Genomic DNA, 24,512 nt, shown 5'->3' on the forward strand with positions numbered 1-24,512 from the left:
GTTTGGCCTCAGAAATCACTTTCGAATCTGTTCTCTCCTCTTTCCCGTTGCCGTAAACTATCCCATCTTACTTTCCGTGGGATCAGTGCTAGCATTTCCCTGCCGTCAGCCTCCCGCCACCGAGGGTCGAGGGTCGTCTCCCACGCTGCTTACCTGACCGACTGTAAAGGAAACTTACTATCTAACATTAAAGAAAGTAGAAAACCTTTGGACTCCCCGCTGCTCACAGGAAAATCCTAATTCTCTGCCTTGATAAAAGTCTTTTCCTACCTATGTTTCTAGCCCTTCACCCATTTATCCAAAGTTCTCCGCACACTGAGCTTTCCACCCTTTCCCAGACATGCAGGCTGTTTTCTATCTTCCTGGCTTTGCAGGCGCATTTCTGTCTCTCCGAAATGCCCTTTGTCTACCTGGAAACACTTATCTTTCGAGAACTAGTTTAATGTCATCTCTGAGTGGACTGCCTTGGTTTCTGTAAGACAGAGACAGTTGGTTAGTGGCTACCTTTTTTTGCTCCCACACCATTTTGTTTGATTCTGTGAAATGTCTTTGATTTCACAGTTTTGTGATTTGTTTGTTTCCGTATCTGCCCACCTCTCTGGATCGTGAACTCCGTCAAGGCTGGGACTCTGTCTTGTTTACTTTTTTTGTTTTTGGGAGAGACAGTGTCTCACTATGTTGCCGAGGCTGGTCTCAGACTCCTGGCCTCAAATGAGCCTCTCACTTCAGCCTCCCAAAGTGCTAGGATTGCAGGTGTGAGCCACCATGCCTGGCCTCATTTACCTTTTTTAACCAGCTTTCTTGAGGTATAATTTACATACAGTCAGATTCACCCTATTTTAAGCGTACAATTCAGGGAGTTTTTAGAACTGTGTATAGTCATCTAACGCTGCAGTCCCCAACCCCCAGCCACGGCCGGTACCAGTCGATGGCATGTTAGGGACTGGGCTGCTGAGCTTCGCGGCACCCCCCACACACAGCCCCCGTCTGTGGAAACCTTGTCTTCCAGGAAACCAATCCCTGGTGCCAAAAAGGTTGGGGACCACTGATCTAACTCTCATAGTCACGATGCAGACCATTTCCATCCCCCCGGACCTCCCACAGCCCTCTGTGCAGTCAGCCCTTCCTCCCGTCCTGGCTCCTTTGGCAAATGCGGGTCCACTTCCTGGCACAGCAATTTGGCCTCTTCTAGAATTTTGTGTCCGTGGAATCTGGTGTCAGTGATCTGTCTGTTCACACGGCTTTGGGTGTGTGAGACATGGTCCTTGGTATATGACGTCTTGCCTAATGCTCTGGAGAGTCACGCGTGTTGTTGCGTGTGTCAGTGCAGTTCATCCATCCGCCTGTTGGTGGAAACATGAGTGTCCCTTTCTGGGCTAATGCAAATAAAATTGGTGTGAACGTTGAAGTACAAGTCTCTGTGTGGTCGTATGTTTTCGTCTCACTTGGGGAAAGCCCTAGAATAAGACTATTGGGTCAGATGTGTTTATGGTATTTAAGAAACCGTCACACTGTTTACCAAAGTGGCCGGACCAGTTTGCATTTCTGCCTGCGGTGTGAGAGATCCAGCTGCTCCCAGAACCTCCGTCCGTCCGTTACGCTTTTGTTGTGTAGTGTCTTAAATAATAAAATGTCTTTTAAAGAAATGAAGGGAAATACAAATACGCACGAGTATGTATCTTTTATATCCACCCACGTATTTGCCATTTCTGTATCCATGTATTTTATTTCTTCCCCAAGGTCTATAGGTCTGAGTTTCCATGAGGCATTTCCTTTCGGCTCGAAGATTTCAGCATTTCTTCTAGTTTAGTTCTGCTGGTGATGAATTTTCTCATTCTCATTTACCTAAAATTTATCTTTTCTGGCCTTTGTTTTAGAGATGTAGTTTCACTGGATATAGAATTTATAGAGTTAACAGGGATTTTTTTTAAAACCCTATCATGTCCTATTTTCTTTTATTCTCCATTTTTTCTGATATGTCAACAGCCGTTTGTATTGTCACCTTGCATACAGTTGACCCTTGAACAATACAGGTTTGAACAGTGCGTACAGGTCCACTTATACATGGAGTTTTTTCAACCAAAGCTAGATCAGAAATAGCAGTATTTGGCTGGGCGCGGTGGCTCACGCCTGTAATCCTAGCTCTCTGGGAGGCTGAGGCGGGCGGATTGTTTGAGCTCAGGAGTTTGAAACCGGCCTGAGCAAGAGCGAGACCCCGTCTCTACTAAAAATAGAAAAAAATTAATCGGCCAACTAAAAATATATAGAAAAAAATTAGCTGGGCATCGTGGCACATGCCTGTAGTCCCAGCTACTCGAGAGGCTGAGGCAGAAGAATTGCTTGAGCCCAGGAGTTTGAGGTTGCTGTGAGCTAGGCTGACGCCACGGCACTCTAGCCCGGGCAAAAGCGTGAGACTCTGTCTCAAAAAAAAAAAAAAAAAAGAAATAGCAGTATTTGCCGGATGTGAAACCCAGTCTGTGAAGGGCCAGCTTTCCGTGTGTGTGGGTTCCACAGGGCAAACTGCGGGGTTTGCCATGCACAGATTTCGGTGGACACCGAGAGGGAAGGGGGTGTCCTGGCCAGTCTCCAGCGCAGACTGAGGCACTACTATGGGATGTGTTGTTTTTCTCGGACTTTTTAAAAGATTTTCTCCTTGTTTTTGGATTTCAGCAATTTTTTCTGTGATATGCTAAGGTGTCATTTTCTTTATGTTATCTGTGTAGGGTATATTGAGCTTTGTGGATCTGTAAGCCTATGTCTTTCACCATATTTGGGAGATTGACATTATTTTTTCACTATCTTTTGGCCGCATTCTCTCTCACCTGCATTCTGAGACTCAATATACACATTTTAGACAACGTTTATCGTCTCACAGATCACTGAAACTCTCGTGTCTTTTCCATCTCTTTATTTTTTTAGCTGTTTTTTAGGCTGTATAATTTCTGTTCTGTCTGATACTTCCCTGATTTTTTTCCCCGCCCTATCCAAGTTCTGCAGTTAAGCCTACCTGATTTTTCATTTCAGATCCTCCATCATTTGGTTCTTTTGTCTTTTGTTTGTTTGTTTGTTTGACACAGAGTCTCACTCTGTCGCCCTGGGCAGAGGTTCTTTTTCTGATAGTTTCACAATTTTTGGTTTTTGTCTGGTATTTCCGTGTGTGCATGCCTTGTGACCATGTATCCTGAAAGTCCCAAACATACGCATAATAACTACTTTGAATTCCTTGTCTGCATGGGTCATCTCAGGATTGAGTTCTCTCGAGTGCTTGCTTTCTCGATAAGGGAGGGGCTCAGAAACGCTCCAGTGTGCACAATGAAGCAGGTGGTCACCCTGCTGCACTGGGCAGGAGCCAAGCTGACCATCCGCGCTGCCCGCTTGCGCATCTCTTCCCCGTGTGCCTTTGGATTCACAGCCACATAGACATTGTTTTGTGTTTTTGTTCCACGTTGGGTCTGGTTTCTCTTTTTGTAAGTTATTTATTCTAGGTGGGTTAACCTGAGGAGGTGTGTTGAAGCATGAATTCAATGTCTCATCTTTATCAGAGGTCTCTTTTCTCCAAAGCAAAATGCTTTGGACATTTGAGAAATTTTTTTTAATTGCTAATAATTTAGTTAATATACTTGAACTGAGTGAAAGTCTCATTTCAGAAATAAATATTTTACCTGCTTTTCAATAATCTTATTTGTATATTCCCTCTCCGTTCCAAATGTTAAAAAAAAAAGGTTAAATTTAACTTGAATATACTGGGAAAAAATAAATTTATACGAACTAAATTGTAATATTAGAGCTAAAAGTAAATGCATCTGATGTTAAATAAGAAATTAATTACAAATTCATTTGGAGTCTGATCTTTACCATAAGCACAAAAAAAGTACGTTGATAGCAAAGGTTATGAGTAAATATGTATGTATGTATACCGAAATGCTTTTTATATATGCTATTTTTAGTGTTTGTTTGCATTTGTTTATAATTATGCCTAGCTACATTGATTTTTCAGTAGCATTATGCAAATTAAAAATAAAGTAGCTGTCAATATTAATGAAAGTATGTTTAATATTTTTCTAAATTATTAATTTATGTTTGTATATTTATTTTTGAAGGATAAAAGCATGTAAGGCTATCAGTTTGCCTTTTGAGTATAACTTTGGCTGTATACATGGACAAGGTTTTAGGGAATTGGAGAGAAAATTAATATTTGTTAAGAATTATTCCCTTTTATTAGATGATTTTCAATATATTATTTAATCCTCATAACAACCTTGATTTCTTTTTCTCCATTTTGGATTTGAAGAAACAAAGTAATATATTTTCCCGAGGTGATACAGTATGTGAGTACCAGAACAAAAATTTGAACTTAGTGCTGATTCCAAATGCGGTTTTCCTGTGTATGGCAGTTCTTCTTAGAAACTTCCTGAGTGTTATTGTCATGATTTTCTGAATATTTTTAGTTAGAGTTTTGATTTTCTTTTGGTCCAAAAAGTTATTTAATTAGTAAGACTGTTTTTCTTTTTTTATTTGTTTATTTGCTTTTAATATCTAATGTTTGTTTAATTGTATAAAAAACCGAGGAGACTGGGTATGGGTTTTTTGGTAGGTGAGAGAGTTGTAAAATATTTATAGAATGAAGGAATAGTATTTTACACATGAAAACGCGGCAGTCCAGAGGTGATATGATGCCTGTCGGCGGTTATGCTGCTGGGTGGGTATCGTACCGATTACACTGCTGGCTGGACTGGGCCCCACGTTTCCTGGGTCCCTCAGCTCAGTGTTCTACCACTATATGGAATGTGTTTTGGTTTTTAACAAATGTCTTTTTTGTCCTTCACTTACAGATATTGGTGATGTTAAGAAGTTCAAACCAGGCTACCTGGAAGCTACCCTTAATTGGTTCAGAGTTTATAAGGTGCCGGAGGGAAAACCAGAAAACCAGTTTGCCTTCAATGGAGAATTCAAAAACAAGGTGAAAATGAGAATTTTTATTTCAAAATGTGCCTCTGATACCTGTACAGTATTCGTTTCACTTTGGGGTTTCTTACGTGAATCTTTATGTAGAGCACGATAGCAAAAGTGCCTTTTACTGGCTCACATATTTAAGGACATTATTATTTAAACGTTTTTAATTTTTTAGAGATCTCTCTAAGTGAATCAACAAAGCTAGAAAACCTCTGTTTCCATCTATTTATCTATCAATAGCGCCTTAACCTCAGAAAATGAAGGAATTTCATAATCAGTCTAATTCTGCAAATTGTGTACAGAAAAACCCTCCATTTACAATTTTGGGGAGAAAAAGTTACTTACTGATAATGTAAATCCACAGGGGCTTCCCTCCGAAGTGTTTACTCTGTTGTGACTGAATTAAGTTGCTTAACAGTTAAGAGGGCACTTGAATTATCTTCCTGTCGTAAGATTTTTATATTAGAGTGCCACAAATTACCACAAAGCGTCTCTAATGTGACACCAATGGAGAGAGTAGGCCAAAGAGTTAAAGTCTAAAACATGGAGTATTTTTTTTAAAGTTATTACCGCTAAGTAAATTGCATATTCTAAACCAACTTTTAAGTGAATACTGATAAGTGTGTTTTATAAGTAAAATAAGGCATGTTAATGAAAACTTAAAATTTACAATAAGCATTTTATGGTATAAGAATCGATTGCTGGACCCAGAATTTTTTGAAAGGCACATTAAAAAACCCTTCATATCTTGAAAGCTTTGTCTGGGATTACTAAATACAAAACCATTATGTTAGACTGAATTCTCTCCCTTGAAAATGAAATATTAAAAATGTATACAATAAATTATTTTTTCTTTTTCTTCAAAAACTAGGTTGTATGTTATGTTTGGAATAATACCAATTTCAAACCTATATAGTACTTTTGTGGCTCCTTACTGCCTCAGGTTAAGTCTGCCAAGTCATGGATTTACACAGAGTGAGAGGTTTTTTGTTTTTTGTTGGTTTTTGACAAACATGAATTCTTTTCTGTATGAAGACTAAGTCATTTCAACAGTCTCTTTAGAAAATAAACACTTTATGCATTGCATTGCTTTTTGCCACTGCTATTTAAAATACAGAGCCTGTCTTACTGGTTTGGTGTTGCTATGAAGGAATACCTGAAGCTGTGTAATTTATGAAGGAAAGAGGTTTATTTGGCTCATAGTTCTACAGACTGTGCAAGAGGCATGGCCCAGCATCTGCATGTGGTGGGGGCCTCGGGCTCCTTGCGTTCTTGGAGGCAGGCAAAGGGAGCCAGTGTGTGCAGAGATCACATGGCGAGAGAGGACATCAAAGAAGAAGAGGCGGGAAGTGCCAGGCTCTTTTTAACAACCGGCTCCCTGAGGAACTGGCAGAGGGAGAACCCACTCACCCTCGAGGGAAGGCTTCAGTCTATGCAGGAGGGATCTGCCCCCACGACCCAGACACCTCCTGATAGGCCCCCCTCCAACACTGGGGGTCAGATTTCCACGGGAGGTTCCGGGGGACTAACATCCAACCTCTAGCAGAGCCTAACTTTAGAGAATTAAATTGTGCTTCTTTGACATGGTCCAAACAATGGCTCCCATCTTGCAGTGTAGGTTTTTCCTGACTCTCCTTTAAGGAAGTACTGGAATCGGCTCTAAATAATCACAGTTATCTGAATAATTTGGTTAAAAATCTTTCCTTGTATTATCCAGATAATAAATTGTATTTCTTGTCCTATGTCTTAAGGGAGACTCCCCAGCACCGTCTCATTGAGAACTAAGCCATCTTCCTTCCTTCCTTCATATACAACAATAGACCCGAGAGAACATTTCAGAGGTTAAAGTCACCATTATTATTATATCTCAGTTCCTCAGATTGTTTATTTTCTTCATTATCATGATGCGATGAGTTGTCATTGAAGGAGAAAGGAGCTACTAGGAATTAGTTAACCAGCAAAGACTGTCTTCTTAAGGAAAATAAGCAACATTTTAGGGGAAAAAGCTAAAGAATTTTCTGCTTTGGAATAAAAAAGCAAGTTTTTCTTAGATGGTCTTACTAAATGTGTATCTAGCAAGAGGTGTATCTACTGTTGACTGTGCATTTTTACATACCATATGAATTAGTACTTGCAGACAGTGGGCAATCTAAAATCACTTTGCAGTCAGACTGCTTGCAGTTTGGACGGTGATGAAATTAATGGGTGCTTACTACTCAAAAGCCAGGTACTGGCTTTAGCACTTTACATACTTCTTCTTATTTATTCTTCCATCAACTCTGCGATTTAGGTAGGAGTTGGCAGGCTTTTTTCTGTAAAGGCTCTATAGTGTGTATTTTAGGCTTGTAGGTTGTACAGTTTCTGTCACAACTACTCAGCTCTGCCCTTACAGCACTAAAGCAGCCACAGGCCAAACACAAACAGACATGACTGTATACAGTAAAACTTTATGTGCAAAAACAGGTGACAGGCTGGGTTTGACCCATACGCCCTAGTTTGCCCACCCCTGATACAGATTATCCCCATTACATCCCACTTTATAGATGGAGAAATTGAGGGTTAGCGGGGTTGGGTAACTTGCCCAAAGTGACACACCTGGTAAATAAGGACGCCGGAATTTATACTGAGGTTTGCTCGACTCGGGAGCTGATGCTCTTGACAGTTAACATCATAACGAGATTAGTTCTGTTAGTATAATAATGTGATTGTTATTTTTGTTTGAAACTAGGCTTTTGCTCTCGAAGTTATTGCATCTACTCATGAATGCTGGAAGGCGCTGCTGATGAAGAAGTGCAGCGCGGGGGCTATAAGCTGGTGAGAATTCCTCTTTGCAGACAAGTTGCCATGTTCAGTAATGTTACCATTACTGGTACTAATGGCCATACAATACTATTAGATTTCAGGTTTTTTTGAAAGGGAATTCAGATTTTTTCATTTGAAAAGAGGGAGCCCCGTTCAGTGGGCCGTGCTGAGCCCTGGCCCTGTGGAGCTGGGAGTGGACGTGAGCTCTTTCTCAAGGGACCTGTGGTTCAGTGGGGCTGCTGACAGGCAGACAGGCATTGATCGTAATACCCTGTGATGTGTGCAGAGGCGGGATAAAAACAGCGATTTTTCAACTTGCAAATTTATGGTTATGTATTTCTTGGTAAGAACAGTAAAAGCCTTCTTGTCCAACATGACCTGGATCATTGGCTGATTGGTTAAAAGGAATGCAACAATAGTAACATCACTCAGACATTTTATTTTAGTTTAAAACATTTAAATGTGTATTATTCACCCATCTTTAGATATAAGGCTGAGCCCTTTTCTATGTAAATTTCATATAGATTTTGTCTATATGTTTTAATATAATATAGAATAGAAAAAGATCCTGTAATCTTTAAACTCCTTATAACTTAAAAACCCTTACAGATTTTTTATGTTCTTTTGTTAAAATCTTTTTACAGTTAGTTTCTACACACCAAATTTCACACCAAGTTTTTGTAGTGATCGCCTTCATTGAGGCTAAAAATTTTAGAGCATCAGTATTGTTTTTACCCTTAGTAGTTTTAGAGCCTATTTAATACTCATGAGTTCTCTTTCCACACTTTTTTCATCGATGAGCATAATTGCTACTTAACTTATAGTAAGTACGACTGACATAAACAGATTTGGGAACAAAGACAGCTGGGTCTTGGTGAGTCTGGCTGCAGGGAGCAGAGGCACATCCCTCTGGAGAGCAGAGCGCTGCCCGCTCCACTGCCCCTTGCAGAGGTGGCGCTGGGATACTGTGGGCAGGGTGTCCCCAGCAGTCGCCACACGTAGGGAAAATGGGAAACCGTAGCTAAATGTACCTTTATTTACCAAATACTCATCATAAAATTTTACAAAATGTTTCCCTTGTATGGTGACTTTTGGGACACCCGGTGTTTGTAACCTTGCCTGAAGGGATGTACGAGGGTTTTTAGTTGTCCTAGTTTTTATTTACTCAGTTCCTTATTCATTGGCTAAAATTATATAGCCAGTGGGGAGTATTTGGAGTTGGGTTTGTTGTTTGTTTTTTCTTTTTGGTAATTGTCCCTTTTTTTGTCCTGTTTAATAATAATATTTTCTTTTTCTCTCTAGCACCAACGTACAGGTGTGTGACAGTCCTTTCCACTGCACTCAGGATGAAGCGAGATCCTTAGTTGAGTCGGTAAGGCCCAAACGTCCAGGGTATCCTTTAATCTCATACGCATCACAGGAAGTCAAGCAGAAATTCTGAAATATTTAGCAGTGAAATGTGTCAAGTCTTTTTGGGAAGCATGAAGTTTAAAAATAACGTCGAAATCTATTTTTTTAATTCAGAGATTTTAACCTAAACACTTTAAAACCTTTAAGTTTTTAAATTCTATTTTTGAAAGCACATTGACCATTTAGCTAATTTTACAGGATGCTGTTTTTTGAACATCATCAATTTGTTACTGTTTATATGCATTTGCTCTCTGTACTGCTCTGTTCTCATGAGTTATCCACCAGCCCGGGTCTGCACTGGGACTGGCTGCTGGTGCAGACGCATCCGGGCTTAAGAAAATGAAATGGTTAAGATTCTTCACGATTCTTTCCTTACTTAGTGTGGCTGCCTCACAGGCTCTCCTTCTCCAGCTAAGAAGATATCCCTGGAGCCTAGCGTGACTTAGTGATAACGCTGTATGGAGACAGCTGAATTTATTTGTAAATTAATGCTTGATCGGAGGCCACTAAATGAGAAAATTCAGAAAATCAACTAATATTGCCATAGAAAGTGTGTTCCGCAGTGATCTCAGGCTAGAAATCTCATTTATAAATTAAGCGTTTTTAAAAACGAATTATGAGATTGAAACTAGTGAATTTAGATCTGTATATTAGGAACAACTAAAATATTTGTAAATGTCAGTTGATCACTGCAACTGCTTTTAATTTATTGAAATTTTTTGTCACTAATTTATCAGCTGTTTAATCAGTGCCTGCTATGTGGTAAGATCTAGATGCTGGGCAGGCAGAAGTGAAGAAAAGACACAAAACTTCTGCTCTTGTATAGCTCACCTGTTAGTTGGAGAGATGGATGATAAATAAATATGTATGTAAAATATACAGTATTTCAGAAGGTGATAAATGCCTTCTGAAAATGGCAAAAAATGAGCAGGAGTGGGCGGGACTTACAGTTGCTAAAAAGGCAGTCGGGGACAGCCTTGCTGAGGGCAGGGCTGACACACGAGTCAGGGTCTGTAGAAGGCAAAAGAAGGAGTCAGGTGAGTATCTGGAGGAAGAATGTTCCAGGCCACACTCCCAAAGGCCCTGAGGCCGGAGGATGCCTGAGTATTCAGGAATCAGCCAGGGAGGCCGCGGTGACTGGCAGAGTAGAGGAGGCGTGGAGGAGAGGGGAGGAGGTGAGACTGGAAATGTCTGGAGCCGGGGGTGGAAATGGAGGCAGATTCTGAGAGACCCTGTGACGACTGTTTCAAGGGTTGTGTTTGTTGTTCTGGATGAAGTAGGAGCCATTAAAGGGTTTTGAGTAAAGGAGTGATTTGATCCGACCGAGACTTTAACGAGATCATTGTGGTTGCTGAGGATGAACTGCAGGGAGATGAGGGAAGATGCAGGGAGGACATCACAGTAATGCCGGCCATGATACTGGTTTATTTTCTCCAAATTATCAATTTTGTATCTCTGTAGATTATATTCTGAACTTGGTTTTCACGAATAGTTACTATTACTTCTTTAAGGAAAAGAGTAAAGGAAAACACAAACCTTTTCGTCTTTGTCCATGTAATCTGTCTCACTAACGTTAGATTAAGACGATTCCATTTATTTCAGTTTTGGATTTATAAATAATAGATATGGAAGATACTTGTCAAAATTAGCTGCAAGATTAAAGTTTCCATATTGCATCCTGTTTTTTAATTCCTTCCCTTCATATTAGTAGGAAAACTGTCCTCTTAGAAAAAAAATAATCAGAGGATGCACGTGTGGGCTAGATAGGTGGATCAGGGGAGTGAGATAGAATCCGGAAACAGAGGCATGCAGCCTCGTCACATGGCTGCCTAACTCTGTTGCACCACATACAAATGAAGAAGGTGCTGTACTGAATGATCTTTCACTGGGAATACTGCAGCAGAAATTCACAGTCTAGAGAAACTGGTCCCTCTTCATAAGCTCAGTGGAACTTAACATATCCCGGTTTCACCATTAAATATTTGTAAATCAAAGAATTGCCCCTATTAGCACCCTCATTAGTGATTCAGGGCTCTGAGAGCCCAGATTAGTTAGCACTTTCTCATCAAGAGTAAATGTATCAATTTGTAATAATGAAGTTCTCTGTAGTAAAGCATTTTGACCTGGCATTTCCTCTCTTCAGAACCACGCTGAAACGTCCAAATCAGAATTATTTGGGTCTGTATTTCCAGGTCTCTCTGCTTTGCTACGCACTGAACATCGCACTGCGTTTTAAGTGATGTCGGTTTTTGTTTGTCCCTTGGTCGCTGAGAAAAATTGAAGACATTAAAGTCATCGATCAGACTTGATCAAATTCAGACCTTATCAAGTCCTGGGCTTGTATGGAAACAAATTATAAGACCCGAAATTTGTTAGTGGGCTTAGAATGAGTGAATTCAGAAGTGTGACGTGTACCTAAGTGATATTGTCTTGAGACTGATTGGTTAAATGAGTCTGCACCACCTGAATGCAAAATTGGGAACCTGTTGTTTCCCCTTTAATTTTGAGCCCTCACAGTAAAATGACAGACTGTTAAACCTTGTGTCGTATAGGAAAGCAGGGTACTTTGTACTGTTTCAGTGTGCTGTGTCTGTTAGTATGAGCAAGTGTGACCTGCAGGTGAAAACGTTTATAGGGGCCTGTGAGTTATTTGAAGGAGAGACACTTAAGTACAGAGCAGTTGATTTAATAGTTCATATTAATTTAAAATACAGTTTATATATGAATAGAGACAGAGGCAAGAGTAGGATTTCTTTGGTTGATAAAAGAAAGAGATGCTTTGATAACGAGAACACTGGATTTGTTTGAAAGAAATTACAGATGCGAAGATTCATGAGCAGTATTGTTGGGATGGGGAAGAGGATGGGACGGCATTTTTAGAATGAGAGTATAAAACAGGACTCACCGACGTGTGGAGATTTATCGTAGATGATTTTAAAGGGTCCATGTTCATTCCCTATTACGAAATTAGGAGAAACAGGTCACCAAAGCCCTTCCTCAGTGTCTCACAGTGAAAATGCAGTGACAGTGGCCCGAGTGAAGGGCGGGGTGGAGGCGCTCTGCGTACCACCCCGCACGTTTGTCCGCTCTTCCGTTTTCTGTAAGCGAGTGTTATGTTTCTCATTGTGTTTAAGAATCAGGAAATCATGGGCAGTAGGTAAAGAGTTAAACAGTTGATGCTTATGTGAGCCCATTATTGTTGTTGTTTACAAATTTAAATGACAGTGTCTCTTTTAATATGGAAAAAATGTTTTTTAAAAGTTACCTTCAAACTTTGTCATTTTCTCTGAGTCTCAGACTTAACCATGATGTTTGCTTTTTTTTTTTTTTTTTTACAAAAGGCTTTGTATGTTTGTATATATTCTACCAACCAAGAAATATATTTTAAAAATAAATAAAACTATTCTGGAGATTATTTTTTAAGTAAAATGTAGTGATAGAGTAGCTTTCCCATTTCTTTTCTATAACGCTTTTTAGGTTAATGAGAAGTTGCTCAATTATTCTATTTTTATACATAATCCATTCTCTTCCTCTGAAATGTTTGGCAGCTCCAGCAAAAAGCAACTGCTAATTTTAAACAGGAAATCTAAACAACTAATTTTCCTACAAACTTTGTATAAATGGTGTGTCCTGCACAATTTAGAGAGTATAACAGTTTCAAAGAATAAGCAAGTTACAGTTTTATAGTCTATTTAGAAAAATAGAGCCATCAAACTCCAAATGCCAAATCTCAGTGACTACAGTTTTTATGTTGTGGTGTTACTCTCACACCCAGATGTAAGTCCTGCTGTCCTAAAAACTAACCAGGGTTAGGCATTTTTTCCATGTGAGGAAGCTGAAAAGAATTTTTCTTCTTTTTTTGAAGTACCCGAGGATGTTTTTTTAAAAAAATTTGTAAAGGAGTCTTTCTTATTTACATGGTTACATCATCCTTTCCTTTGACATAAAGAAAATAAAACAAAGTCTATTTGATCAGCTTTTTTCTTGAAACAGAGTGGAAAGAAAAAATAACTTTCAACTGTGTATGATTTGGGAGCATGTATTGGGGTCCCCCGCAGAAACAGAACCAATCAGATGTGTACATATATAAAAAGAGATTTGTTATGAGGCATTGGCTCCTGTGATCATGGAAGCTTGGCAAGTCCAAAATCTGCAGCTGGGCCCGCAGGCCGTAGACTCAGGAGAGCGGGTGAAGCAGTTGCAGCGTGGAGGCCGGCAGCCGGGAGGCCGAGGGGAGCCAGCTATGCAGACGACATCCAAGAGCAGTCTGCTGAGGCCGTCCCTCTTGCCTGGGAGAGGCCCACGCTTTTCGTTCTCGTAAAGCCTTCAACTGATTGGACGAGGCCCACCAGCATTACAGATGGTGGTCTGCCCTACCCAGAGCTCACCAGTTTAAATGTTAATTGCATCTAAAAATAGCCTCCTAGTTGACACATAAAACTGACTTTCACGGGGAATATTTTAATACTGCTAAAATGTGAATGTTTGTTCTTGCTGAGTGGTTCCTGATAGGCCTACGCGAGGAAAGCCCTCCTTGGATCCTGCTTCTAGAGGGTTCTCCTTCGGCCCTAGTCCAGTCACGTCCCTCTCCACAGGGCAGGAAGCCACGGCGCCAAAGTCGTGGACTCACCAGGAGCCGTGCCCCCGTGCCAGACCCTCTGGCTACCGAAGACCCTGGAATTCTTTGCCCAGGCGGCTTCGAGCCTGTTTCCGGGGCCTGTGTGGAAACACGTCACACACGTCCCCAGCGCCGTGCTCCTGACGCCGCGCTGTGTGCCCACGGTCCCCTCTGCTCGCCGGGGCCTGGCTCTTTGAAGGCAAAGGGTCTGTCGCTGCGTGGGCTGGAATTCCTGCCCGTGTGCCAGCAAAGCCTTCGCGGTGCAGGAGGGAGCCTGGGGCAGGCGTAGAGGGGGGCGGGATGAGGGCCACGCGCCTCTCTCATCGCTCCGCCCCGGCCAGCGGCGTCTCCGGGTGTCTGGAGTCCCAGGCGCGAGCTTCCAGGTCATCGCAAAGGTGATTTATCAGGATGGTAGGATGGAGCATATTTCATATATATTCATCGCCTTGTTAGCTTGATTTGCTGTGACTTTGAAATACGTAGACGCTGTGGTGTGTGGTCTTCCAGTTGCACCTCTGCTGCAGACCTCGCAAATGTTAGGGGAGGTCTTTCCTGCTGAAGGCAAGCAAATGAATAGAATCACAGAATGATTGTTAAAGTTAGAGTCTGAAAAGTGTGTCATAAAATGAGGGTAGGGGTTCCCCCATAAGAAGGAAGAGTTTATATTATGATTAGAGAGGGGCCCGGCACCTTTCATGTCTTGACCTGGGTGGTGGTTACGTAGATATTCATTCTAATCATCCCTTAAACTGAATATGTAGGCTTTGTGCCGCCTGCTCTATGGATAATGGATCTCCCACTACAATGTTTTTTAAAAAAAAAAAACAACAAAAAATTATTGTCCTTAAATTAGGGAAAAAAATCTTACATCTCAGCAAAACTTTTCTTCAGATTTGTCTGCCATAGATTATATTACATCTGTTCTAAGAATCTCAGCCCAGCCATCAAAGCAAATAGAAAACTTTAAAAGCTCTAGAAACAGCTAAATTATATAATGTGTGCATGTGTGTTTGTGTGTCTGTGTGTATTTGATTTTTGTTCTCAAGACGTCAGCTGTGGAAGCAATTGAAAGAAATCCTCTCTTTGCATTCTCAGCTAGAAGGTCTTCAGTAGTTCCCAAGGGTAACGATAAAAATTATTTCTAAGCATGCTTTATTTATTTGACTCCATGCATGTGGGTTTTTATCTGAAAGAACAAGCAATGGTAATAAAAGGCAACGAGGAATATTTACTGTTTTCAGGTTAGAGAATCATTGTGTGTAAACTTTGTTCTATAATTTCGTGAAAAAACTTTCCTGGATGAAATTTCCAATGTGAATATTATATAACAGGGATTCCTTCTCTGTTCTTCTTTTTCAGGTCTCATTTTCACTGAATGAAGAAACTAATGAAGAAGGTATATAGTATGTTTTGGTTCATGAGGAGTGAGATACATAAAGTTGTTTACAGCAGTGGAAACCAAATGAAATAAAATAGATTAATTATATAAACTAAGTAAAATATATTTTTAAATAGTCATTTAAAGTTTCAGATGAAATATCTTATTTTTTAATTTCAGAAAATGAGGAAGAGCAACCCTATATTACTTTCAGGCTAGAAAATGGCTTGATTATGCATTGACCTTTTTTTTTGGTGAAGTACTGAGATATTGCAGCCAGTTCTGATAAATTTAAAAAGACTTAAAATATCTGAATCTGGGAGATATTATCTCTTATCATTTTAACGAGTTACTCGTTTTAACCAAAGATCTTAAAATCAAAATTTATACTATAATAGGATCAAAAATAATTGTAATATTTTTATTACCATTATTTGAAGCCGTTTTAAGAAACAAGTAAAAATGTTCTGTGGTGCCAGTTTCAAAATACAAGCATGTGTCTACAATCAGCTGCCTTTCAAAATATTGCAAGACTTTGGGCCTTGCAACAGAAAGTATTCGAAGAATATTCAACGTGCAAATTTGGAGGAAAATATGACACTTATTTACTATGAGTCAAATTGTAAGATGTTTAGAAAAGAGTCAATCCACAGACACGGTTTCATAGGAAGGCACCGCATTCCTTACGTGGCAAGCTGACAGATCGTTTCTGGGCAGTTCTGTCCCACGTTGGGTATTTGATGGACAGTCAAACTTTATAACCAGGTTTTTCTAAACCTTCCATGCTGTAGCTTAAGGTACTCACTTCTGTGTTGTTCTTTAGAAGCAAAATGACCCAGAAAGATAAAGGAAATAAAGTGGGAAGGCTCTAGAATTTTTAATATAGCTTTCTATAAAGCTTAAGCCAAACAAGAGCACTTAGGACAAAAGTTCAAAGGGACGTGCTAAGCTCACGAGTGCTGCTGTCTGTCTGCACACTTCTCAGGGTCGAAGTCCCTCTTCCTCTCCACCCCGTCCCCAACTTCTTTCTTTCCCCATTTTCAATGCAGAGCAAGCGTGGTACTTCCTTGGCAAGTGACTGGAACAGTTGAAATTCTGCCGTCAAGACTCCAAACCCCAAGGACTCCAAGACTTCCTTCCCCCTTAGTGCTAGAGACAGGCAGGTCTACGAGCATTTGCTGATTTCCTGTCAAAACTTCTTTTTTTCAAATTTGTGGAGATATGCAATATATAAATAAATACTAAAATTTTTGAATTAGTCTCCTTTGGATGTATATTGATATAAAAAGAAAGGATTTGGTGTCATTTCACAGCAGAAATTTAGAAGCATTGAGTTTTCATCAGTTCTAATTTCTATACCTAAGGGAACCCGATGATTTTATTAGCTTTTATTTCTATAGCTTAAGTGTAAAAATCACAGATACACTGAGCTAAGAAAATTTCTGTAGATGCTGTTGCTCTCATTTTTATACCGTGTTATCCCTTTTCAAGTTCATTGCCGATGCAAACCCTGCCCTCCTCCCTTATCAGTGCCTGTGTAAATACGTTACGTTTATTGAGACTCTTTCCTGAAATTCACTATTTCGGAGGCCCCAAACTTTTGACTCTCATTCAGTCCCCTTAGTTTCCATTCTCATCTCTACAGCGATGACTCCTCATCTACATAGGAGATCTCTTCCGGCTCTGCCCGCTGGACATCTCTTTCGATGCCTTTGATGTCTCTTGTCCACACCAGAACTCCTCTTCCCTTGCTCCTGAACAGTGGAATTAGCGTTCTCCTGGTCTCCACCTGAAGCCTCGAAATCCTGTTGAACCTCCTTTACTCGCAAAGACGATCCAAGGTTTCTTTATTTGTTGTCCTCATTCTTTTACTCTGTGCTCTGCGGGTTTCCCGTTTCGTCGGACTCTGGTGACAGCCTTCTGTCTCTGCCTCGTCCCCACGCTCTAGCTCAGCGTCACGCTCTCTCGCCTGCCATCCGAGTGGCGGTTCTGCGCCGGCTGCCTCCCTCCACACCATCCTCACGTTCCCAACAGTGACTTTCCTAAAGCGGGCGTCCTGTCTTGTCACATTTTTCTCAAAACGCCTTCGATGGCTTCTCGAAGTCCTGACAATAAAAATGAGACTCTATTTCCTCAAGAGACGCATCCTCCAGCCGTGCCATTGCAGTGATTTTCGTTGCCAGCCTGCTGTTTTTAGACAAGCCTCCTTGTTTGCGCTGTTTCAAAATTCATTCAACAGTTATTTATCGGCTGCCTTTATTTATGTGCCAGGTACTATTCCAACATTTTTAGGGTGCATCGGTACAAAACAGGCGAAATCGCTGCTCTTGTGAAATTTGCATTTTGTGCGGGGGGAGGATATAATATAATACATAATTTACATTAATATTTAGAAGAAAAAGAACAGAGAAGGGGGCATTGGGAATCCAGCCTGGGTTCAGGGGTAGGGTAGTGAATCGGAGTTTTGAACCGAGCGGGTCAGGGCTGGCCTCTCTGGGAAGAAGACAGCCCAGCAAAGGGGCGAAGAGAAGCGGGAGTGAGCCCACGCGGGTCTCGGGGGAGAGCACCGAGCACAAAAACGCCAGGAGCCGAGGTCCCGGAGCAGGAGTGCGGCTGGCTTGTGCAGGAGCAGCGAGCAGGCCTGTGTGTCCGATGGAAGGATCAGCAGCAGAGATGAGGCCCAGAGAAGGCCGTCGTGAGGACCCGGCCGTCGGCCCCGGCAAAGTGAGGAGCCACGGGAGGGTCGTGGGCAGAGAAGCGGGTCATGGCCAGTGCCGTCCTGTAAATGCTGGGACGCGGGGCACAGACGGAAACCAGAAAATTATTTACAAGGTTTCTGCAGTAATGCAATGAACCTGTGAAGAGTTTTTCCTTCTTTGAGATCATTTTCTTAGTATAAATTTCCTAAGGTGGAGTCACAGAAAAGGAACATTTTGTCGCCACATGGATTTTCCTAAGGGCTATTCTAAGTTATACTGCCACTGGCAATATTTGAGATTTCTGGTTTCTTTCTTCCCATTCTAACTAGGATAGGATGTTTTATTACTGTTGTTATTATTCATAATAGGTTTAATTTTTTTCTGCATATTTACTAGTCATAGTGTCTGGATGGCCTCTGTCTTTGCTTCTTTATTTATGAGATCTTAATGTTTTTATCGATTTATATCCTTAGTTTTAGGTGCAAAATTTAGACCCTGAATACTGGATCCAAGTTTAAAGAGATGAGCCCACCTTCGAATCAGAAATCTAAACCTGGGCCCTGGAAGTATTGATGCTGAGCTGCCTGGGGGAGCCAGACTGGGGCGTACTTACCTCCTTGTTTGAGGCAGAGCTGCTATAGGACTGTCCCTGTTGCGTTGCTGCTTCTTGTTCTCTGTTAAAAGTTAAAAATTGAAAGAAGATAGATTCATAAGCTCATGGAGTGATGAAAAAAGAAGATAACAATTTTTAAAGCTTTCAATAACCCTCATTAAAAAGGGATGAAATAGTAATACCAGTACAGTTTTAAAAGAAACCATGAAGAATGCCAAACAATGAGTCTTACCTCATTTAAGCCGCTAAAGTTGGATGGCTCACGTGCATCTGTGGCCCTGTCTTGGGACCAGGGAGTTGGCAAGACCAGGGATCACCGTCCCAAAGCAGCAACTCTCCCCCCGCCGCGGGAGAGGACATGCATCCTGGGATTCAGGCCAGAATCTCATGCCTGCATCGGAGCATCCTGCCGGCATGCAGGTGGACAAAAACAGCTAGGCCCAGTGTGCAATCAGCAGTAGACTTAGCTGTCCCCTCCTGTCTAACCAGCGGCAACCTGGGCAAGACCACCTGGCCACAGCCTCTCTGTGCGAGAGATTCCTGTACTTCCAGTGAGTGGCAGAGGCAGAAGCAGAACAGAGCCTTGGATTTTGACTCCAAGAACACCTAACGCCTTTTCCACCGTGTGCCATGTTGCTTCTTGAGCTATTTCTCACCCTCAAAGCCCAGCTCAAACTGTCCTCACCCTTCAGACACTTTTTGAGGAGAAAAAAATCTAATTATTATCCTCCTCCGTGAAAGGTAAATAGCACTATTTATTTATCCCTCCATTATAGTATTTAGGTTATCCTGGCTTATGTTAGAATTGCTCATCGTGTCTCTTCTCCTGAATTGTTACAGAAACTCACTGAGAGCAGAGATTGTTTTCTGACAGCTTTTGCATTTGTGTGTTACACACTAACAATTCGTGTCTGTTGAATTAAATCAATGTAGCATCCTGTGAGGAAGACAGATATTCTTCCCAATTTACTTATTACATTAAGTTTAGAGAGGTGAAGCGGATTCCTGGAAACCTGCTTGTCAGTGTTCCGTTACTGGAGCAGAGAGCTCTTTGAGGGGTATCGCTCTGCTCTCTTCCAAATGCCCGTGTGAAATCTCTGAAATACAAGAATCTGCTCATTTTAAGGATCGCCAAAAACAGATTTAACACATCTAGCCTAAATACTCGTTGTTTTACTTTAGCTTATTTTAGTTTTAGTGTATATGGACCTGATCACTGTATTCAGAGAACTCCTCATAAATCTTAAGGTATAAAATTAATACTTTTTTTCAAAATATAAAACATTTTATAATACATTCTTTACGTAATTCCTGCCTCCTAAAATTCTTCTCATCATTGAGATTTTTCTTGAAATCCTTACTGAAATATTATCTGTTTGGCTACGGGACCTCCAAATGAATATAGTAAACATCTGCCTGGTGTCAGAACAAAAACCAATACCTCATTCTTTATGCATTCCAGAGACCTTTCCAATGTGGCGTAGAATATTCTGTGTTTTCTGAAACAACAATTAATGTCCCCCGGTTTGGGGTTTTTTTCCAAGTGAATAAATGATATTCAGAAAGTGAGATTCTCTGAGAGGGATCTTATTATTGATAATACGTGAGGCATTTTGAGAGTTCTTTTGTGAGATTCCGCTAAGCCCCAGAGAAAAAGAGTTTAACTTACCAAGAGCCAACCACTCCGTGTCCACTGCTGCTGGTTTGTGGAGTATGAGAGAGAAAGTAAACGTGAAACACTTAGCAATGAAAATAGACTCCGGGCCCAAAGGCCAGAATGCTTGTTGAAAGTAGAGGTAACGTTTTGATTTCCAGATTAGAAATAACACGAGAGGCACAAGGATAGAGGACCTGAGTCTGAAGAGACAGGCACAACAAATGAAACTAATACGCAGTGAAACGTGAGAAAAACATAATCCACGTGGAGCCAGTAGACGTGGTTCAGTTGATAGACTCTTGTGAAAAACAGTTTAAAGGGCATCTGTTGTACTTAAAACTCCACGTACTAGAAACGACTGTATTTCAGGGGATGTTCTTCTCACAGAAAAGTTAGTTTTTCCTTTTCTTCCTACAACATCCAATGCCATTCCTCTGATTTCTCATATTCTTTGGTTTTTTAGAACAGTCTAGACACTCTCGTTTACTCATGAAGATTCTAGAACTCTGGGTAGGCTCTCACACCATAACTTGATTTTCAGCACTGCCCAATCCGATAATATTTCTTGCAAATGTGACCGAATTAAAGATCAGCTGTAAATCTAGGAATACTATGTGTGACTGAACATTTTAAATCTCGCTTGAGATTGACTCACAGCAACTCTCGTGGGCAAAATTATGTTTAATTTTTATGCATGAGTCTGACAGTAGGCTTTTTTTTTTTTTGCTCGTCCTTGGAATGTTTCCCATCTGCGGCTCCCAGTATCTCGCGCTGGAACAGGAGAAACGAGTGCAGATTTGTGGCCGTCCTTCCCTTAACACTCACGTTGCACAGTGAGAGTGGGTGTCAATCTCTGTTTCCAGTGTTGAGTGTTAACGATGTGTCAGTGCTTTGAGCCAACGGGAGGAACATAAACCAGCCATTCTATTAAAAACGCTGCCTCTATCCCGGCATCTGTGTATGTGGGTCTTTTCCCATGGTGTAAAACAAAAAGTGCAACAAATGAGGTTTTCCACTCCTTGGTGCCTTGAATGAAAGATTTGAAGCAGAGACAGAATTCCAGAGAAAACAGGTGGCATTGGGAGCTGGGACCGGTGCTGGCCAAATACTCTGTGGCACAGATTTCATCCTCTCTAACCCATTGTCTGTCCCAGGAAAGCTTTTTGCAATTTATTGCAAGGAACATATTATGGGAGGAGTGTTCAGGGTGGACCTCAAGCTTGGATCCTGGAGGCAGCCGTGACAGAGAATTGTTTACTGGTACATGCACACGAAAATTGTCTGGTTTGAAAATGCAATTTTAAGTTACATTATTACTTGTTTGGGGGAGAAAAGTACTTTTTACATGCAGATAGCATTTAGCTTCTCTCCCCTAAAAGGAGCATCTAACTGGTAAACACGATCATACTTTATGGTTTTTGAGTGGGAACTCTTAGGTAAGATGGTGCTTCTTGGAGAAAAAAGGGAGAAACAATGAATCTCTGTTTATTTTCTCCACAAACAGAAATTTGCTTTACGTAGAATACAATTCTATTGCTTTATATAGAATACAAACCTTTGATGACAGATCAGTGTAAAAATTCTGTTCCCAAGAAAATGATTCACAAAACAATTACTTTCCTATAATTTGTGAAAATTGGAGTACAATACTTTATACCTAAGGAAATAACGTTGTTATCAGGAATTGGGTGCCTCTTTGCTCTTTATCGTCACACGGAATATAAAGGTCATTAAAGCCTAAGTTGCCACAACATCGTAAGAAGCGGTTGATAATTTTAATTTCTTCACTACCACTGATAATTCATGGGTGATTTGGTAGCCTGAGTCGTGTGGACTTTGGGATTAATTTTGGAGTCATCTCAAATCATAAAGAGATTTTTTTCCCTACTGTTCTCATTAATTTTCTAAACTAATATGCTGTATTTTTTAAGTTTTGAAATTTAGGCTTTTAGGGTGTAGTATTTAGGCAGAAGAATAATAGTACAACAAGAAGTTGATGGTAGAATATTAGTTGAGTGACCTTGGCAAGAAGTCACATAGGAACGAGTTAACGCTCACGCGGTTCCCCTTTGAGCCGAGATGTCCCATAATTGTGTGGGGAGTGTCCTGGCTCCCACTTCCCAGTGCTGGAGCGTTAAGGGGAAAACAGTCACAGGTTTGCCCTCTCCCCTCGCCCCGTTCCTGGCACGGGATACTGGAAACGACCGACCGGAAACACTCTGTGGATGGTAAGCCTGTTGTCTGACTCACGTAAAAGTTAAACAGTTGTTAAAACATAATAATTTTTCCCAAAAAGTCAAACATATGATTATATTGGTGTGATAAGGGAAAAATTTATTTTTTTGAATTTTGTTACTTTGTTAATCTATTCCTGAATATCAAATTATCATAAAACTTAATGGCTTAAAACAAGACAGTGTCTCACAGCGTCTGTGGGTCAGGAATCCGGGCAGGCTCGCCGGGTCCTGTCCGGTCAGGGCATCTCCAGGCTCGACGCGGGAAGGATTTGCTGCCAAGCTCATCGTTGGTTCGTTCCTTCCCCCATGGGCCTCTGCGGTGCGGCAGCTTCGCCACAACGCACAAACCAGGGGCAGTCACGGTCACTACAGCCTAAGCACGGAGGTGACATCCCGTCGTCTCTGGTTAGAAACAAGTCACTAGGTTCAGCCGACACTCAAAGGAAGGCATTAAGCAAAAGAGTGGATACCGGGAGGCAAAGATCATTGGGCACCATCTTGTTAGTTTTTTAATTTTATTTTTTGAGCATTTTTTAATTTTAATTGTAGTATTATTATTATTACTAAGACAGGGTCTTGCTATGTTACCCAGCCTGGACTCAAACTCCTGGGCTCAAGCAAACCTCCCGCCTCAGTCTCCCGAGCAGCCCGGACTACGGGCGTGCGCCCCCACTCCCAGCTTTGTGGGACACTGTTTTAAAGTCCCCCTGCCATAATTGCTAACCACAACCGGCGGAAATTCAGCACAGGCCAGCGGAAGGCCACGCGTGAAGGAAGGTCAACACTGCCGTGTTCCAAGGGAAAATGCACGTTGGCAGAGGATTTGTGAGGTTCGCCAGAGTCAAAAGTAGCGGCACGTTATGGGGGAGGTTTTTCCCAGGAATGGTCTTCAGGTCGGGGGCATCCAGTCAAGGAAAATAGGATATATTCAACAGGTAGGCCAGCAGTGAGCAGTCATATCCATCTAAAGGATTTTATGCTTTGGGATTTTCGTAGGTGTCTGATGCCATGAAACATATAAAAAATACAAGGAATGGATGATGTAAAGGGAGGCTGGAACAGTCTACATTTAACTGCTTAAAACCTGTGAACAAACTCTCAGGGATCCCGGCACTGGAGCTGCTGGTAAAGTCTGGGCTTCCCACGCCTCACTCCAGGTTCCCGGGGAAGCTTCCGAACTCCGAACGCTGCGGGGCAGGGCACGGCCGCGCCGGGCTGCCTGGGGCGCACAGGTGGCTGGGAGGGATTTCTAGAACATGCGAGATCGGGGTACTAAGTAACGAGAACGCTCGAGAAGCCATGAGACGGTGGGGCGTGCTTGTTGAAAAGCGTTGGCTGTGAGGTTGACCAGACGTAAAGCGACTTCCTAGTGCCATGTCTTAGCAGTTGCACGATCTTGGGTGAGTCACTTAAATTATCTGAGCCTCGGTTTCCTTTATCTGTAATGGCTTTACCAATAGCATCTACCTCAGGGATTTGAGAGTTCAACGAGATAACATATTTACCACTGAGTGGCTGACAGGGTTTGGACGCTGGGCCCCCCAAAATCCCACGCTGAAGTTTGACGCCCGTGCTGAGACGGGGCCGGGTGGGAGGTGTCCGGGTCCCGGGTGCGGATCCCTCGTGAGCGGCCCGGTGCCCTCCCCACAGTGATGGGCGAGTTCTCGCTTGATCAGGTCGCGTGGGAGCCGGTTGTTCGCGGGAGTCTCCGCCTGTCTCTCTAGCTCCTCCTCTCGCCAGGTGACACACCTGCTCCCCTTCACCTTCCGCCCCGACTGGGAGCCCCTGAAGCCCTCGCCAGAGCAGGTGCAGGCGCCACGCTTCTCGGACAGCCTGTGCAACTGTGAGCCCAACAGACCTCTTTTCTTTACAGATCACCCAGTCTCGGGTTTGCTTTACAGCAACGCAGGACTCACAGAGTCACTTCGCTGGCGTGCAGTAAACATCCACTAGACGGTAATTCTCACCATTCTGCAAACGGATCACTGCACACAGAGGGGAAACGCGAGGCCGGATAGTTTGAGGTTGTGGCCAGGGATACGAGGGAGAGATGGTGCCGTTTATTCACAAGTGGTCAAGGTGGGGGTGAGGAGGTCGGTTTCAGGCTTGTTAAATTGCAGGTGGAAAACGTGACAATTTCCAGCC

The 24,512-nt window shown here is 41.9% G+C and overlaps 1 protein-coding gene across 1 annotated transcript in view; it reads left to right on the forward strand.

Annotated features, from left to right (window-relative positions):
* PPA2 (pyrophosphatase (inorganic) 2) overlaps positions 1–16,379 on the forward strand; it is a 92,876-nt gene extending 76,497 nt beyond the window's left edge. Inside the window, exons 8-12 of the mRNA XM_012655132.1 lie at positions 4,833–4,960; positions 7,682–7,767; positions 9,058–9,127; positions 15,143–15,179; positions 16,211–16,379. Of these exons, the coding sequence (XP_012510586.1) occupies positions 4,833–4,960; positions 7,682–7,767; positions 9,058–9,127; positions 15,143–15,179; positions 16,211–16,239 (350 nt within the window). The 3' untranslated portion in view covers positions 16,240–16,379. The remainder of the gene's footprint in view (positions 1–4,832; positions 4,961–7,681; positions 7,768–9,057; positions 9,128–15,142; positions 15,180–16,210) is intronic.
* The last annotated feature ends 8,133 nt before the right edge of the window (positions 16,380–24,512 follow it).

This window comes from Propithecus coquereli, unplaced genomic scaffold, assembly GCF_000956105.1.
Source record: "Propithecus coquereli isolate 6110/MARCELLA unplaced genomic scaffold, Pcoq_1.0 Scaffold46, whole genome shotgun sequence".
NCBI classification, from domain to species: Eukaryota; Metazoa; Chordata; class Mammalia; order Primates; family Indriidae; genus Propithecus; species Propithecus coquereli.